Here is an 18,304-nt window from a genome sequence, read left to right on the forward strand (position 1 = left end):
AGCACCTCAATACATAAGGCAAATACTAACAGCCATAAAAGGGGAAATCGACAGTAACACATTCATAGTAGGGGACTTTAACACCCCACTTTCACCAATGGACAGATCATCCAAAATGAAAATAAATAAGGAATCTTAAACTTTAAATGATACATTAAACACGATGGACTTAATTGATATTTATAGGACATTCCATCCAAAAACAACAGAATACACATTTTTCTCTAGTGCTCATGGAACATTCTCCAGGATAGATCATATCTTGGGTCACAAATCAAGCCTTGGTAAATTTAAGAAAATTGAAATTGTATCAAGTATCTTTTCCAACCACAATGCTATGAGACTAGATATCAATTACAGGAAATGATCTGTAAAAAATACAAACACATGGAGGCTAAACAACACACTACTTAATAACGAAGGGATCACTGAAGAAATCAAAGAGGAAATCAAAAAATACCTAGTAACAAATGACAATGGAGACACGACGACCCAAAACCTATGGGATGCAGCAAAAGCAGTTCTAAGAGGGAAGATTATAGCAATACAATCCTACCTTAAGAAACAGGAAACATCTCGAATAAACAACCTAACCTTGCACCTAAAGCAATTAGAGAAAGAAGAACAAAAAAACCCCAAAGTTAGCAGAAGGAAATAAATCATAAAAATCAGATCAGAAATAAATGAAAAAGAAGTGAAGGAAATGATAGAAAAGATCAATAAAACTAAAAGCTGGTTCTTTGAGAAGATAAACAAAATTGATAAACCGTTAGCCAGACTCATCAACAAAAAAAAAGGGAGAAGACTCAAATCAATAGAATTAGAAATGAAAGAGGAGAAGTAACAACTGACACTGCAGAAATACAAAAGATCATGAGAGATTACTACAAGCAACTCTATGCCAATAAAATGGACAACCTGGAAGAAATGGACAAGTTCTTAGAAATGCAAAACCTGCCAAGACTGAATCAGGAAGAAATAGAAAATAAGAACAGACCAATCACAAGCACTGAAACTGAAATTGTGATGAAAAATCTTCCAACAAACAAAAGCCCAGGACCAGATGGCTTCACAGGCAAATTCTATCAAACATTTAGAGAAGAGCTAACACCTATCCTTCTCAAACTCTTCCAAAATATAGCAGAGGGAGGAACACTCCCAAACGCATTCTACGAGGCCACCATCACCCTGATACCAAAACCAGACGAGGATGTCACAAAGAAAGAAAACTACAGGCCAATATCACTGATGAACACAGATGCAAAAATCCTCAACAAAATACTAGCAAACAGAATCCAACAGCACATTAAACAGATCATACACCATGATCAAGTGGGGTTTATTCCAGGAATGCAAGGATTCTTCAATATACGCAAATCTATCAATGTGATACACCATATTAACAAATTGAAGGAGAAAACCCATATGATCATCTCAATAGATGCAGAGAAAGCTTTCGACAAAATTCAACACCCATTTATGATTAAAACCCTGCAGAAAGTAGGCATAGAGGGAACTTTCCTCAACATAATAAAGGCCATATATGACAAATCCACAGCCAACATCATCCTCAATGGTGAAAAACTGAAAGCATATCCACTAAGATCATGAAGAAGACAAGGTTGCCCACTCTCACCACTCTTATTCAACATAGTTTTGGAAGTTTTAGCCACAGCAGTCAGAGAAGAAAAGGAAATAAAAGGAATCCAAATCGGAAAAAAAGAAGTAAAGCTGTCACTATTTGCAGATGACATGATACTATACATAGAGAATCCTAAAGATGCTACCAGAAAACTACTAGAGCTAATCAATGAATTTGGGAAAGTAGCAGGATACAAAATTAATGCACAGAAATCTCTGGCATTCCTATATACTAATGATGAAAAATCTGAAAGTGAAATCAAGAAAACACTCCCATTAACCACTGCAACAAAAAGAATAAAATGCCTAGGAATAAACCTACCTAAGGAGACAAAAGACCTATATGAAGAAAATTATAAGACACTGATGAAAGAAATTAAAGATGACACAAACAGATGGAGAGATATACCATGTTCTTGCATTGGAAGAATCAACATTGTGAAAATGACTCTACTACCCAAAGCAATCTACAGATTCAAAGCAATCTACAGATTCAATGCAATCCCTATCAAACTACCACTGGCATTTTTCACAGAACTAGAACAAAAAATTTCACAATTTGTATGGAAACACAAAAGACCCCGAATAGCCAAAGCAATCTTGAGAACGAAAAACGGAGCTGCAGGAATCAGGCTCCCTGACTTCAGACTATACTACAAAGCTACAGTAATCAAGACAGTATGGTACTGGCACAAAAACAGAAAGGTAGATAAAAGGAACAGGATAGAAAGCCCAGAGATAAACCCACGCACATATGGTCACCTTATCTTTGATAAAGGAGGCAGGAATGTACAGTGGAGAAAGGACAGCCTCTTCAATAAGTGGTTCTGGGAAAACTGGACAGGTACATGTAAAAGTATGAGATTAGATCACTCCCTAACACCATACCCAAAAATAAGATCAAAATGGCTTAAAGACCTAAATGTAAGCTCAGAAACTATCAAACTCTTAGAGGGAAACATAGGCAGGACACTCTATGACATAAATCACAGCAAGATCCTTTTTGACCCACCTCCTAGAGAAATGGAAATAAAAACAAAAATAAACAAATGGGACCTAATGAAACTTCAAAGCTTTTGCACAGCAAAGGAAACCATAAACAAGACCAAAAGACAACCCTCAGAATGGGAGAAAATATTTGCAAATGAAGCAACTGACAAAGGATTAATCTCCAAAATTTATAAGCAGCTCATGCAGCTTAATAACAAGAACACAAATAACCCTATCCAAAAATGGGCAGAAGACCTAAATAGACATTTCTCCAAAGAAGATATACAGACTGCCAACAAACACATGAAAGAATGCTCAACATCACTAATCATTAGAGAAATGCAAATCAAAACTACAATGAGATATCATCTCACACCAGTCAGAATGGCCACCATCAAAAAATCTAGAAACAGGGCTTGCCTGGTGGCGCAGTGGCTGAGAGTCTGCCTGCCGATGCAGGGGACACAGGTTCGTGCCTCGGTCCGGGAAGATCGCACATGCCGCGGAGCGGCTGGGCCCGTGAGCCATGGCCGCTGAGCCTGCGCGTCCAGAGCCTGTGCATCCGGAGCCTGTGCTCCGAAACGGGAGAGGCCACAGCAGTGAGAGTCCCGCGTACCGCAAAAAAAAAAAAAAAAAAAAAATCTAGAAAAAATAAATGCTGGAGAGGGTATGGAGAAAAGGGAACCCTCTTGCACTGTTGGTGGGAATGTAAATTGATATAGCCACTGTGGAGAACAGTATGGAGGTCCCTTAAAAAACTACAAATAGAACTACCATATGACCCAGCAATCCCACTGCTGGGCATGTACCCTGAGAAAACCATAATTCAAAAAGAGTCATGTACCAAAATGTTCATTGCAGCTCTATTTACAATAGCCCGGAGATGGAAACAACCCAAGTGTCCATCATTGGATGAATGGATAAAGATGTGGCACATATATACAATGGACTATAACTCAGCCATAAAAAGAAACAAAATTGTGCTACTTGTAATGAGGTGGATAGACCTAGAGTCTGTCATACAGAGTGAAGTAAGTCAGAAAGAGAAAGACAAATACCATATGATAACACATATGTATGGAATTTAAGGGGAAAAAATGTCATGAAGTAAAACAGGAATACAGACACAGACCTACTAGAGAATGGACTTGAGGATATGGGGAGGGGGAAGGGTAAACTGTGACAAAGCGAGAGAGAGGCATGGACATATATACACTAGCAAACGTAAGGTACATAGCTAGTGGGAATCAGCCGCATTGCACAGGGAGATCAGCTCGGTGCTTTGTGACCACCTGGAGGGGTGGGATAGGGACGGTGGGAGGGAGGGAGACACAGGAGGGAAGAGATATGGGAACATATGTATATATATAACTGATTCATTTTGTTGTAAAGCAGAAACTAACACAACATTGTAAAGCAATTATACTCCAATAAAGATGTTAAAAAATAAAAAACAAAAAACATACACACTCATAGAGGGAAGGGAAATGGGGGAGAGACAAAGAGAGAGAGGGGGAGGGAGGGGGAGGGGGAGAGAGAGGGAGACTGAATGTACATACATATCCATAGGTTATTGATATTTTTTATCTCCATGTAAACATATGTGTACGTACTTGCGTGTATACACACCTATCTCTTCAACCACAATTTACTTATAAATTACCTACCATGGGCTTCCCTGGTGGCGCAGTGGTTCAGAGTCCGCCTGCCGATGCAGGGGACGTGGGTTCGTGCCCCGGTCCGGAAAGATCCCACATGCCGCGGAGCAGCTAGGCCAGTGAGCCATGGCTTCTAAGCCTGCCCGTCCAGAGCCTGTACTCCACAACGGGAGAGGCCACAACAGTGAAAGGCCCACGTATCGCAAAAAAAATTACCTACCATGTGTCAGGCTCTCGGCCTCGTCTTGGAAATAAAAAAAACAACCAAGACTTGGTTCCTGTCTTCAAATAGCAAACATAATTACAAACCTGCCCACCTGTTTGGTTTGCTTAACAAACATGCCTGCAATATCACTTGCTGATAGAAATGCCAGCTCTTCCCACATCGGTGCCTCTTTGTGGACCATCATCTCAAGTGATTCAACACAGTCGGGCTGTAAACTTCCAATCAGCATAGTTCCACAGTAAGTCTTACTCCCAGTTCCCTGGCCCTTAATACCTGACACATTATTGGGTAGTTAATCAATGCTTGCTGATTTATTGCTGGGCTGAACCATTAATTGGCATCTATTTGGTAACAAAACAATAACAAAATAATGGCAGCTGCTAATCGATACCTTATCAGGTATCAGAAATTCAGCCAAGCACTTTATATACATTTTCACATTTAATTCAATAATAGAGTTTATTATTACACCTGTTTTAAGGATGATATAACTGAGGCTTTGAGTTTTGTTTTGCTTTTTGAATTTTATTTATTTTTTTATACAGCAGGTTATTAGATATCGATTTTATACACATTAGTGTATACATGTCAATCCCAATCTCCCAATTCATCACACCACCACCACCACCCTACTGCCGCTTTCCCGCCTTGGTGTCCATACGTTTGTTGTCTACATCCGTGTCTCTATTTCTGCCCTGCAAACCGGTTCATCTGTACCATTTTTCTAGGGTCTTTAGATTGATCCACGTATCTACAAATGACCCAATTTCATTCCTTTTTATGGCTGAGTAATATTCCATTACATATATGTACCACATCTTCTTTATCCATTCATCTGTCGATGGGCATTTGGGTTGCTTCCATGACCTGGCTATTGTAAATAGTGTTGCAGTGAACATTGGGGTACATGTGTCTTTTGGAATTATGGTTTTCTCAGGGTATATGCCGAGTAGTGGGATTGCTGGGTCATACAGTAATTCTATTTTTCGTTTTTTAAGGAACCTCCATACTGTTCTCCATAGTGGCTGTATCAATTTACATTCCCACCAACAGTGCAAGAGTGTTTCCTTTTCTCCACACCCTCTCCAGCATTTATTGTTTGTAGATTTTCTGATGATGCCCATTCTAACTGGAGTGAGGTGATACGTCATTGTAATTTTGATTTGCATTTCTGTAATAGTGATATTGAGCAGCTTTTCATGTGCTTCTTGGCCATCTGTATGTCTTCTTTGGAGAAATGTCTATTTAGGTCTTCTGCCCATTTTTTTATTGGGTTGTATTTTTAATATTGAGCTGCATGAGCTGTTTACATATTTTGGAGATTAATCCTTTGTCCGTTGATTCGTTTGCAAATAGTTTTTCCCATTCTGACGGTTGTCTTTTCGTCTTATTTGTAGTATCCTTTGCTTTGCAAAAGCTTTTAAGTTTCATTAGGTCCCATTTGTTTACTTTTGTTTTTATTTCCATTACTCTAGGAGGTGGATCAAAAAAGATCTTGCTGTGATTTATGTCAAAGAGTGTTCTTCCTATGTTATCCTCTAAGAGTTTTATAGTGTCTGGTCTGGTCTTACATTTAGGTCTCGAATCCATTTTGAGTTTATTTTTGTGTATGGTGTTAGGAAGTGTTCTAATTTCATTCTTTTACATGTAGCTGTCCAGTTTTCCCAGCACCACTTATTGAAGAGACTGTCTTTTCTCCATTGTATATGCTTGCCTCCTTTGTCATGGATTAGTTGACCATAGGTGCATGGGTTTATCTCTGGGCTTTCTATCCTGTTCCACTGAGCTATATTTCTGTTTATGTGCCAGTACTATATTGTCTTCATTACTGTAGCTTTGTAGTATAGTGTGAAGTCAGGGAGTCTGATTCCTCCAGCTCCGCTTTTTTCCCTCAAGATTGCTTTGGCTATTAGGGGTCTTCTGTGTCTCCATACAGATTTTAAGATTTTTTGCTCTAGTTATGCAAAAAATGCCATTGGTAATTTGATAGGGATTGCATTGAATCTGTAGATTGCTTTGGGTAGTAGAGTCATTTTCACAATGCTGATTCTTCCAATCCAAGAACATGCAGTATCTCTCCATCTGTTGGTATCATCTTTAATTTCTTTCAACAGTGTCTTATAGTTTTCTGCATACAGGTCTTTTGTCTCCCTAGGTAGGTTTATTCCTAGATATTTTACTCTTTTTGTTGCAATGGTAAATGGGAGTGTTTCCTTAATTTTTCTTCAGATTTTTCGTCATTAGTGTATAGGAATCCAAGAGATTTATGTGCAGTGATTTTGTATCCTGCAACTTAACCAAGTTCATTGATTAGCTCTAGTAGTTTTCTGGTGGCATCTCTAGGATTCTCTATGTATAGTATCATGTCATGTGCAAACAGTGACAGTTTTACTTCTTGTTTTCCAATTTGTATTTCTTTTTCTTCTCTGACTGCCACGGTCAGGACTTCCAAAACTATGTCGAATAACAGTGGCGAGAGTGGACTTCCTTGTCTTGTTCCTGATCTTAGTGGAAATGCTTTTAGTTTTTCACCACTGAGCATGATGTTTGCTGTAGGTTTGTCATATATGGCCTTTATTATGTTGAGGTAGGTTCCCTCTATGCCTACTTTCTGCAGGGTTTTTATCATAAATGGGTGTTGAATTTTCTCAAAAGCTTTTTCTGAATCTATTGAGATGATCATATGGTTTTTATTCTTCTATTTGTTAATGTGGTGTATCACATTGTTTGATTTGCATATACTGGAGAATCCTTGCATCCCTGGGGTAAATCCCACTTGATCATGGTGTATGATCCTTTTCATGTATTGCTGGCTTCTGTTTGCTAGTATTTTGTTGAGGATTCTTGCATGTATATTCATCAGTGATATTGGTCTGTAATTTTCTTTTTTTGTAGTATCTTTGTCTGGTGCTGCTATCAGGGTGATGGTGGCCTCATAGAATGAGTTTGGGGGTGTTCCTTCCTCTGAAATTTTTTGGAAGATTTTCAGAAGGATGGGTGTTAGCTCTTCTCTAAATGTTTGATAGACTTCACCTGTGAGTTTCTATTTCTTCCTGGTTCAGTCTGGGAAGGTTATACCTTTCTAAGAATTTGTCCATTTCTTCCAGGTTGTCCATTTTATTGGCATAGAGTTGCTGGTAGTAGTCTCTTAGGATGCTTTGTATTTCTGCGGTGTCTGTTGTAACTTCACCTTTTTCATTTCTAATTTTATTGATTTGAGTCCTCTCCCTCTTTTTCTTGATGAGCCTTGCTAATGGTTTATCAACTTTCTTTATCTTCTCAAAGAACCAGTGTTTAGTTTAATTGATCTTTGCTATTGTTTGCCTTGTTTCTCATTCATTTATTTCTGCTATCATATTTATGATTTCTTTCCTTCTGCTAACTTTGGGTTTCGTTTGTTCTTCATTCTCTAGTTCCTTTAGGTGTAACATTAGATTGTTTACCTGAGATTTTTATTTTCTTGAGGTAGGCTTGTATAGCTATAAACTTCCCTGTTAGAACTGCTTTTGCTGCATCCCGTAGGTTTTGGATCATCGTGTTTTCATTGTCATTTGCCTCTAGTATTTTTTGATTTCCTCTTAGATTTCTTCAGTGACCTCTTTGTTATTTAGTAATGTATTGTTTAGCCTCCATGTGTTTGTGCTTTTTACGTTTTTTTCCCTGTAATTGATTTCTAATCTCATAGCATTGTGGTCAGAAAAGATGCTTGATATGATTTCAATTTTCTTAAATTTATTGAGGTTTGATTTGTGACCCAAGATGTGATCTATCCTGGAGGATGTTCCATGCGCACTTGAGAAGAAAGTGTAATCTGTGGTTTTTGGATGGAAGGTCCTATAAATGTCAATTAAATCTATCTGGTCTATTGTGTCATTTAAAGCCTGTGTTTTCTTATTAATTTTCTGTTTGGATGATCTGTCCATTGGCATAAGTAAGGTGTTAAAGTCCCCCATTATTACTGTGTTACTGTCGACTTCGTCTTTCAGAGCTGTTAGCAGTTGCCTTATGTATTGAGGTGCTCCTATGTTGGGTGCATATATATTTATAATTGTTATATCTTCTTCTTGGGTTGATCCCTTGATCATTATGTAGTGTCCTTCCTTGTCTCTTGTAACATTCTTTAAAGTCTATTTTATCTGATATGAGTATTGCCGCTCCAGCTTTCTTTTGATTTCCCTTTGCATGGAGTATCTTTCTCTATCCTCTCACTTTCAGTCTGAATGTGTCCCTAGGTCTGAAGTGGGTCTCTTGTAGACAGCATATATATGGGTCTTGCTTTTGTATCCATTCAGCAAGACTGTGTCTTTTGGTTGGAGCATTTAATCCATTCACATTTAAGGTAATTATCAATATGTATGTTCCTATTACCATTTTTAAAATTGTTTTGGGCTTGTTTTTGTAGGTACTTTTCTTCTCTTGTCTTTCCCACTTAGAGAAGTTCCTTTAGCATTTGTTGTAGAGCTGGTTTGGTGGTGCTGAATTCTCTTAGCTTTTGCTTGTCTGTAAAGCTTTTGATTTCTCCATCGAATCTGAATGAGATCCTTGCAGGGTAATCTTGCTTGTAGGTTCTTCCCTTTCATCACTTTAAGTATATCATGCCACTCTCTTCTGGCTTCTAGAGTTTCTGCTGATAAATCAGCTGTTAACCTTATGGGAGTTCCCTTGTATGTTGTCATTTTTCCCTTGCTGCTTTCAATAATTTTTCTTTGTCTTTAATTTTGCCAATTTGATTACTATGAGTCTCGGTGTGTTTCTCCTTGGGTATTTCCTGTATAGGACTCTCTACACTTCCTGGACTTGGGTGGCTATTTCCTTTCCCATGTTAGGGAAGTTTTTGACTATAATCTCTTCAAATATTTTCTCGGGTCCTGTCTCTCTCTCTTCTCCTTCTGAGACCCCTATAATGTGAATATTGTTGTTTTTAATGTTGTCCCAGGGTCTCTGAGACTGTCCTCAGTTCTTTTCATTCTTTTTTCTTTATTTTTCTCTGCAGTAATTATTTCCACTATTTTATCTTCCAGGTCACTTATCCGTTCTTCTGCCTCAGTTATACTGCTATTGATTCCTTCTATTGTAGTTTTCATTTCAGTTATTGTGTTGTTCATCTCTGTTTGTTTGTTCTTTAATTCTTCTAGATCTTTGTTAAACATTTCTTGCATCTTCTCGATCTTTGCCTCCATTCTTTCTCTGAGGTCCTGGAGCATCTTCACTATCATTATTCTGAATTCTTTTTCTGGAATGTTGCCTATCTCCACTTCATTTAGTTGTTTTTCTGGGGTTTTATCTTCTTCCTTCATCTGGTACATAACTCTGTGCCTTTTCATCTTGTCTATCTTTCTGTGAATGTGGTTTTTGTTCCACAGGCTACATGACTGTAGTTCTTCTTGCTTCTGCTGTCTTGTCTCTCAAGGCTTTGAGTTTTAAGCAACTTGCCTAATGCCACACAGCTAGAAAATGATTTATACTCAAAGTTCTGTCTATAGCCACTAATTCTATACTACTTTCTGAAGAGAATGGCCCTATCTGTAGATGACTGAACCCAGTGAAACTTTGATTCATAGCTAACTATACTAAAAAAACAGGCCAACACAAACCACTAAGTCAATCAAAACTACATAGCAATCATGTACACAAAAAATATTAAAGAAAAGCAAGCATATACGCTGTGTATATTTATATATGTGTGTGTGTCTATGTATCCTTAAGATTATTTACCATTTTAGACGTCATAGACATCTTTTCTCTGCATTAGGATCCATTATCATTGACTATATAGTTTTAACAACTGAAAGGCGATTTTGCTTTTAATGATCCCACTAGAAGCTTTCAATTGCAGATCTGTGTCTTATCTATTGCTATATTCCACCCCCAGCATCCAGCACAATGCCTGCCACATACTAGATTGTCAGTACATAGCAGAGGAATACAGTAGTCCCCCATTATCTGCGAGGGATATGTTCCACGACCCCCAGGGGATGCCTAAAACTGAAGATAGTACCAAACCCTATACATATTATACATACATACCTATGATAATTTAGTTTAGAAATCAGGCACAGTAAGAGATTACCAACAATAACTAATAATGAAACAGAACAACTGTAACAATATACTGTAATAAAAGTTATGTGAATGTGGTCTCTCTCTCTCAAAATATCTTACTGTACTGTATTCACCCCTCTTGTGATGATAAGAGACGATACAATGCCTACATAAAATGTGATGAGATGAAATGAATGAGGTAGGCATTGTGACATAGCATTAAACTACTTCTGACCTTCTGATAATACCTCAGAAGGAGGATCACCTGCTTTGGGTGATCCTGGATCATCAAGCCATGATGATGTGGATGGTTGGATGTTAGGAGCAGAGGACTGAGATAGGTGGGGATCACGGGTGTTAGAAAGTGGGACAGCTCAAGATTTCATTATGCTACTCAGAACAAAGTGCAGTTTAAAACTTATGAATTATTTCTAGAATTTTCCATTTAATCTTTCTGGACTGCAACTGGTCCAAATTTGGTAATTTCAGTTACCGTGGCAGGTAACTGAAACAATGGAAAGGGAAACCACTAATAAGGGGGGACTACTGTACAATCGTTAAATTTTAAAACTCTGTTCTAAGGTGAATGTTCCACTTATATGAATGTATGACAATGCATACATACCTGGAACGTCACAGATAGTGGAGAAGCATTTATTTTAAGCAGAACAAGGTAAACTTTCAACATAAAATTTCCCCCACTCTTTCTTAAATGCAAATAATTAAACACAAAACATGTTAATACAATCTTCTGGCTAACTTTTAATTATGGAAAAGTTGGAAAATTTAGTATTATCTTCAAAGCAACTACACCCTGGCAACAGATACATTAATTATGTGTGAACATTAGACTTAGTCAAAACAAAGCATGACATAAGAACTAAATCACAATTGTCAAGATTGTAGGCCTGAATTTAGCAACTTAAGCACATTTAATCATAAACTCCAAACTAACTTAAATTTTATTTCCTTGATTTTAACAATTACTAGAAAGGTAAAAAATATATACAAAATACAGTGAAACAACAAAAAGAGGAAAAGATGAGCAAAGCATGAAGAATGTTTCTTCTAGAGGTTGATGACACCCCACCCAGTGATATTTCCTTCAACAAAGATGTTAGTTAGTAACCCTTATCAAGAACAGGAGTCATCTGGCCCAGTCTATCCTGCCTTATCCTATTATCCATATGTTAATAGTCTTTTTTTTTCTATTTGACTTCTATCACACTCCAATGCAAATCCTTTTAGGAAGTTGGTAAAGACATAGAATGCAAATTTACGTATTCTGTCTTCTGTTCTTAGTTGACTTTTGGCCACAAAAGTAGTGACTCTAGAAGTCCCTAGTATTCTACCCAATGCCTGGTATATAGCAGACACCCCCCAAATTTTACACATCTACTGATAGGAAAGCAGTGAGCCTGCTGGGAACATTCCAAGGTTGCCAACCTTCTTAAGTTTCAGTCTCTTTAACTGCAAAAATGAGCAAAATAGTATTGATTTCATAACATGACTATGAGCATTAAAAGTGCCTAGTGCACAGTGACCACCTCATCTATTATATATTGTATTTTGAACCTCAGTTTCCTCATAGGTTAACAGGGATCAATAAAATCTAACCCAAAGAGTTGTGAGAATTCAATGAGTACACATATGTAAATCAATTGGCATAAATACTTGCCATAAAGTAGGTCTTCAATAAACCATAATTCCTTTCTTTGCTACCTTGCCTCTAAATGCCTATTTTAAGATCCAGAAGAAATTTAAAATCAAAAGTATTAGAAGGTTACTAGTTGGTTGAAAGAATAAAAATCACAGCATTCTAATAAACTTCTATGATGTCTTCTGGCACCAATACAAATTGCTATTAAAGCCTAACAATTAGCATTTAGTAGTACATAAACTATGTTCTAGGAGAAACACTAGAAGAAATTCAAAAAAGTCTTTTAAATTAGAGTTCATTCACATTTTTACCTTTTCTTCTAGTTGGTCCTTCAAACACTGGTACTTTAGCTTCAGTTTTTTGTTCTCATTTTCATTCTGAGTTAATTCCTCTGTCAGCCTGTCATACTGTGATTTCAACTTCTCTAGCTGAGAACACTGGACTTTAGCCATATTCTTATCTTCTAAGCTTTCTGCCTGAGAGAAAAAGGAGAAAAGAGAAAGTCCACTGGCCACAGACAAGCTGTACACAAAACAAATTCCACATTATATCAGTGGGCAAACACTTTGAGATTTTACTACCTCTAAGCGTTCACACATAAACATACATGCAAAGGAAACATTCTTTGCATGTGGTCAATCTCTCCTTAGCATTCACTGAGCAACCAATTAAGTGACAGGTACTCTACTAGGTGCTGAAGATAACAGGCATGAACCGTAAAAGAGACCGTAAAAGAGACAGATGCAACAGTCAATTCTGACAACAATGAACAAGAAGTGCTTAATAAAGGTGCAAGCAGAGGTACGTGCAACCCAAAGAAGGGACACTAACTGCTGAGAGGGGAAGGGTTATTAGAGAAATGTCCCCATAAGGATATAGTATGGGACATTACTGCCTGATTAGTCTCCTCATCTATAAAAGGAGTTTAACAATATCCCTATTCAAGCTACACTCTCGTTTTTGTGAAAGGCTTGCGTATTTTTTGTACAATGTAATTATTAATACCACTCTTGTGGGGCTAAAAAGATTATGGATCAGAGTAGCCAAAAAACTATAAATAACTTAATATGAAAGAGTTTACCAGTGATTATTTCAGTACCAATAGTGCAATAAAGTACCTCGTTTTCGTCTATTATTTGGAATATAACCAGAATCAGCTTTAAAAAAAAACAACAGGAATAATCTGTGGATGGGATTCAATAAGGATTTGCCAGGCACGTGAAGTTAAAGACTTAAAATAACAACAATGTAAATACTGACTATATGTCAGGCACTGCTCTAAGGCCTTTTCGTACAGTTGTCCCTCATTCCATCCTCACCACAACCTGACTAGGGAGACACTGTTATTGTCTCCTGTTTTGAAATTGAAGCAGAACAACACTAATCATTTGCCGAAGGGTATGTAGTGAGTAAAGCAGAGCCAGGATTTGAACGCAGGAATTCTCTCTACTGTCCATGTTTTCAGCTGCTCTGCCTCACTGCCTTTAAAAGGTACGTATATCGTACGGTTTTAAAAACCAGCTGGGTGCAACTTGCAATGTTAACTAGTTACACCTACCAGTTACTGACAGCCTGTAAGCACCCACATAGAATCTGTTTAAATTACATGTTTCAATGCCTAAAATATATTTGTTTCTTTCCTTTGTATAAGTTTATTATATGTATATAATCAAGTACATAGGAACGTAATCGCTGGAAGCAATTTCCCAAAAGGAAGAAGTTTTGTGAGTTTCAGACAAGAATCTATACCTTATTCACCCCACAAATTTCAGCTAAGACTTGATGTCACTTTGAGTTAACAAAAGAACTGATGTTTTTAATGAGGAATCCTGTATTCACTACCCAAAAGTAAACTTACAAAATAAAGTCTCTTATCAGGAAAATTGTTCATTATTTTAAGTTTCAGTAGAATACTTAGCATTTTTTGTGTCTTATAAAAAGTGTAGGTATAGACAGTTTTCCCCCAAGGCCAGTGGTGTCTGGGCCAACTCATAGAGACACTCACGAACCAACTGTGCTCATCTCTTCCCAACTCTGCCTCCAGTGATGTTGTTTGATAGCTTGAAACCAGCCAAATGGGGGGTTTTATACTGCTGAACTTGGCAAATGCTACAAATCAGGGTTCCCCTCTTTGCCCCCGGAGAACCTATTTTTAAAACAGCACAGTAATGCCTAAGTTTGACTAAGAACTTACTTCTTGTTGTAGTTTCATTATTACATTTACATTTCATTTTAGGGTTTACAAAGTGATATAACACTCAAAAAAACCCTGTGATAGAGAAAGACATTACTGTTTCCATTCTACTGATGAAGTACAAAAAGGTTAAGTAACTTGACCAAGATCATATGGCCAGCAAATGGCAAAAATACAGAACTCCACCCTTGGTCTTCTGATTCCAATAAGGGCTCCTACAAAATTATTTTTGTTGAAATCATAATAAGGTGATAACCCAATATCCTTCAAATATTAATAGCAGCTAGAGTATTTCATAAAAATAGTTTACATTTAAATTTAAAAACAGGCATGAGGGCATCCCTGGTGGCGCAGTGGTTGAGAGTCTGCCTGCCAATGCAGGGGACGCAGGTTCGTGCCCTGGTCCGGGAGGATCCCACATGCCGTGGAGCGGCTGGGCCCATGAGCCATGGCCGCTGAGCCTGCGCGTCCGGAGCCTGTGCTCCGCAACGGGAGAGGCCACAGCAGTGAGAGGCCTCGGTACCGCAAAAAAAAAAAAAAAAAAAAAAAAAACAGGCATGAGAAGGGTAGATCCAGATGGGGAAAAATATAACTTCTGCAGAGAAAAAAATATGGGTAATGTATCACACTTATTAGACTCAGAAAAAGTAACAGATTAAGGTGAAGCCAAAAGACAAAGAAATGTAACATTTACAGAGCTATTTATCTAAAGCCCTCTTATACATAAATCAGTATATTAAATCTTCGATGACAACCATTGCTATCAACTCCTGTTAATTAATATAAATGAGTCAAAAGTACGGAATTATATTCATAAAATAGCATGAGGTGGGGCTGTTCCTATGGGTAACTTATTCGGTTTAAGAGAAGAGTACTGGGCTTTCACGATCTCTGGTTCTCCTGTTAAGCTCGTATGCTTCTTTTGTACCACATTATAGAGTAACTATAATATCCCTCCGCATCTCAGTCTTCCGAATTAAAAAAAGAATCTAAAGTTTTTGGAGAATCTACAGAATAGTTCTAAACGGTGTCTTCTTTATATACAGGTAATTTCTTAAAGCTTTATTGTCACCTCACTATACACAAATACAAAGCACTTCCTTTGGATGAGGAAAGCAATTTTACCACATTACAGGGAAAGAGCCAAACCAGACAGATCACAAAGCAAGTCAGCAGCAAATCCTTTGATTTCTAGCTTTTCAAACATTTTAACCCAACATCCACGGAACATGTTCTGTATGTCTCAAACATCATGCTAGACGCCATAAGAGGATACAAAAATGGCTAAGACCTGCTACCTGCCCCTCTGGAGATGTATGAAGACACAACAAACACACCATAATATAAGGCAGCCTAAATGTGCTGTACTAGCAGTTCCAAAAAAGAGCTATGGAAACACAGAGAATAGAAAGATTTATCCCAACCTCAGCTGAGATATATGCCATCTTCAGTGAATCCATAAAAGAAGTGAAAAATTAATTGGGCCTTGAAAGATTAGGTAGCCTTTTTCCTCCTGCAGATTGAGGGAAAAGACAATCCAGTCCTCATGGTGTTTTCATACTAATAAACGGAGATTAAAAAATTAAAAATATGGAATCTATATATGATGATGAGTGCTACGGAGAAAAACTAAAGCAGGAAGGAGGGATAGATTTATCACACTCCTGACAATCATGTTATGAAATGATTCCCCTGCATGGTGATAAATGCTAATACCATTAGATCTTACAATATTTCCCCAAATGTAAGATCTCAATTATGCATTTACCCAGGCAACTTTGATTTGGAAAAGAAGGGGTAAATCTCAAAAGCCTTGGGTTTACAAAACCCATAAGCTGATCCACTTTAGTTACCATACCAATAAGGACCATGGTTATAGCTTCTATGGCCTTGACAAGTCTTTGCCTTTTATATTTTAGGAGATCATAAATGTTGAATGAGGGCACGTTTCAGGTCCACGACTTACTGCCGCCTCTGCCTTTCCTGAACTCCCAAAATAGCTAAACGTTCTTTTTAAAGGGCTTCAGTGCTCTGAACTAGGTGCTTCCAGGTGGCTGCTATAACTCATTTCAACCTGGCCGAACAGGCATGAATAAGCCTCTTTATTGTTCTATCTTCCCTTCAGTGCTTGGGAATACAGAATGATCTCTAAAAGTTTACGCTTTATTAACTTCATGAGCCACCAGAAAATTTCCTCCAGTATCATCAGGATAATTCAGTGCGGGTACCTTCAGTGTCCTAATATGATTCTCGGCCTCACTCTTTTCTTTCTTGAAGTGCTTCATCAGCTCCTCGATACTCTGTTCATGTTTAGTTTTCATACTCTGCAATGAGAATGTGAGATCTTCCAGCTCCCTCTGGTGAACATCTCTTTCCAGCTTTAACTGTGTAACGATTGTAGCTGTTTCTTCGTCTTTGGATTTTGCCTGTGTCTTGAGGTCAGAGAGGTTCTTGAGTACCTCTTTCCTGGCTCTCTGTTCCTCTGCCAATTTATTGGCGAGATCTGCCCGGATGGCACTCAAGTCCTTGATGGCCTCTTGCATCTCAAGAAGCTGAGCTTGGTCCTTGGCCTGGCTCTCCTTCAGCGCTGCAATTTCTTCCTCCAGGTGCGCTTTCTCAGCTTTCATCTGGCTTTGAATCTTACTCTGCGTTTTCAATTCACTTTCTAGCCTATGGATGGTATCCAGGGAATCCCTGACTTCTAGTTCAAGGTCAGCTTGATGAGACTTAACATCACTTAGTTTCTGCTCCTTACAGTGAAGCTCCTCCTCTTGAAGGGCGCGCCTGGTTAGCACATCATTCAATTCCTTTCGAAGATTCTCTATTTGTTGTAACGCTGCATAAAGCTGGCTTTTCAATTCATCCTTTTCTTTTAGAATCTATTGGGTTAGGAACAGAAAGCAAAAATTACTGTAAAATTCACCATATACACTGCCAGAAAACAAAAATAAGGTTTAAGCCACAAGGAGAAGAAAACTTCATAAAATAATATTTTGTACTTCTTTCTGGTTTTTTAATGAAAAATACTTTTTAGGCTAGAAAAAGGAAGAAAAGTACAATTGCTCTGAAGTAGTACCACACTGAGACATATGTTTCAGATTTTCATCACCAAAACATATCAATCCATGATCATAAATAATTATTTAAATGTAAGATAAAATTGATCAAAAGAATGGGGGAAAAAAGGCTCCAATTATAATTTACCAGAGGTTGAAATAATACAGTGTTACTTAAAGTAACATGATTTGCATTTCAATGGCACACTTTTTAAAAGGAGAAACCTCAAAACAGATACAAAACAGATTCGGAAGATAATACAGGGAAGCAAACAAATATAATCTACGAAAGGTTTTGGTACAATCAGTCATTATTAATCAAGTAATGTTCACAGTGACAAGAAACACGCCAGTACGTTAACAGGGAGTCTTCAAGTCCCATGAAGGTAGAAATGAGTTTAAGATTAGGAGAGGCTGGGAAAGGACTCACAAGAAAAGTCAAAGGACCAGAAGGCCATCGCCCTCTGCCAGCCTTTTTAGGGGGTTAGGGCTGACACTGAGGGACGACAGCCAAGAACTAACCTGCTACTACTCACCATCCATCAATGCAAACAAAAAAGCCAGCAGCTAAGGAGGCTGAAACTGCCCCCCCCCCCCCGCCCCAACACTGGCACCAAGACCATTTCTGTACCTGGTTACTGATGGCTACCATGGCTTGAACCCGGAAAAAAAAAAAAAATTAAGATTCATTTTAGAATTAGAAATAATGAGTTAAGATGCAAACAGTTTCAAGGCATTTTTATACTTGACATTTTACACTGCAGTGTGAAACAATTCATGATAAAATGTAATGAGTCAATCACTCCAAAAAAAAAAATAGTTTCCTCAAATCCCTCT

General features: G+C 37.9%; 1 protein-coding gene across 2 annotated transcripts in view; it reads right to left on the reverse strand.

Moving 5' to 3' along the window:
* The window catches only part of CEP128 (centrosomal protein 128), a 433,475-nt gene that overhangs the window by 265,255 nt on the left and 149,916 nt on the right, over positions 1-18,304 (reverse strand). For both annotated transcript variants that reach the window (XM_029239363.1, XM_029239364.1), the window contains 2 exons: positions 16,640-17,290; positions 12,529-12,693 (listed from right to left, as the gene is read on the reverse strand). In XM_029239363.1, coding sequence (XP_029095196.1) covers positions 12,529-12,693; positions 16,640-17,290 — 816 coding nt within the window. The remainder of the gene's footprint in view (positions 1-12,528; positions 12,694-16,639; positions 17,291-18,304) is intronic.

Source organism: Monodon monoceros, unplaced genomic scaffold (assembly GCF_005190385.1).
Source record: "Monodon monoceros isolate NGI ecotype Baffin Bay Population unplaced genomic scaffold, NGI_Narwhal_1 Super_Scaffold_21, whole genome shotgun sequence".
NCBI lineage: Eukaryota > Metazoa > Chordata > Mammalia > Artiodactyla > Monodontidae > Monodon > Monodon monoceros.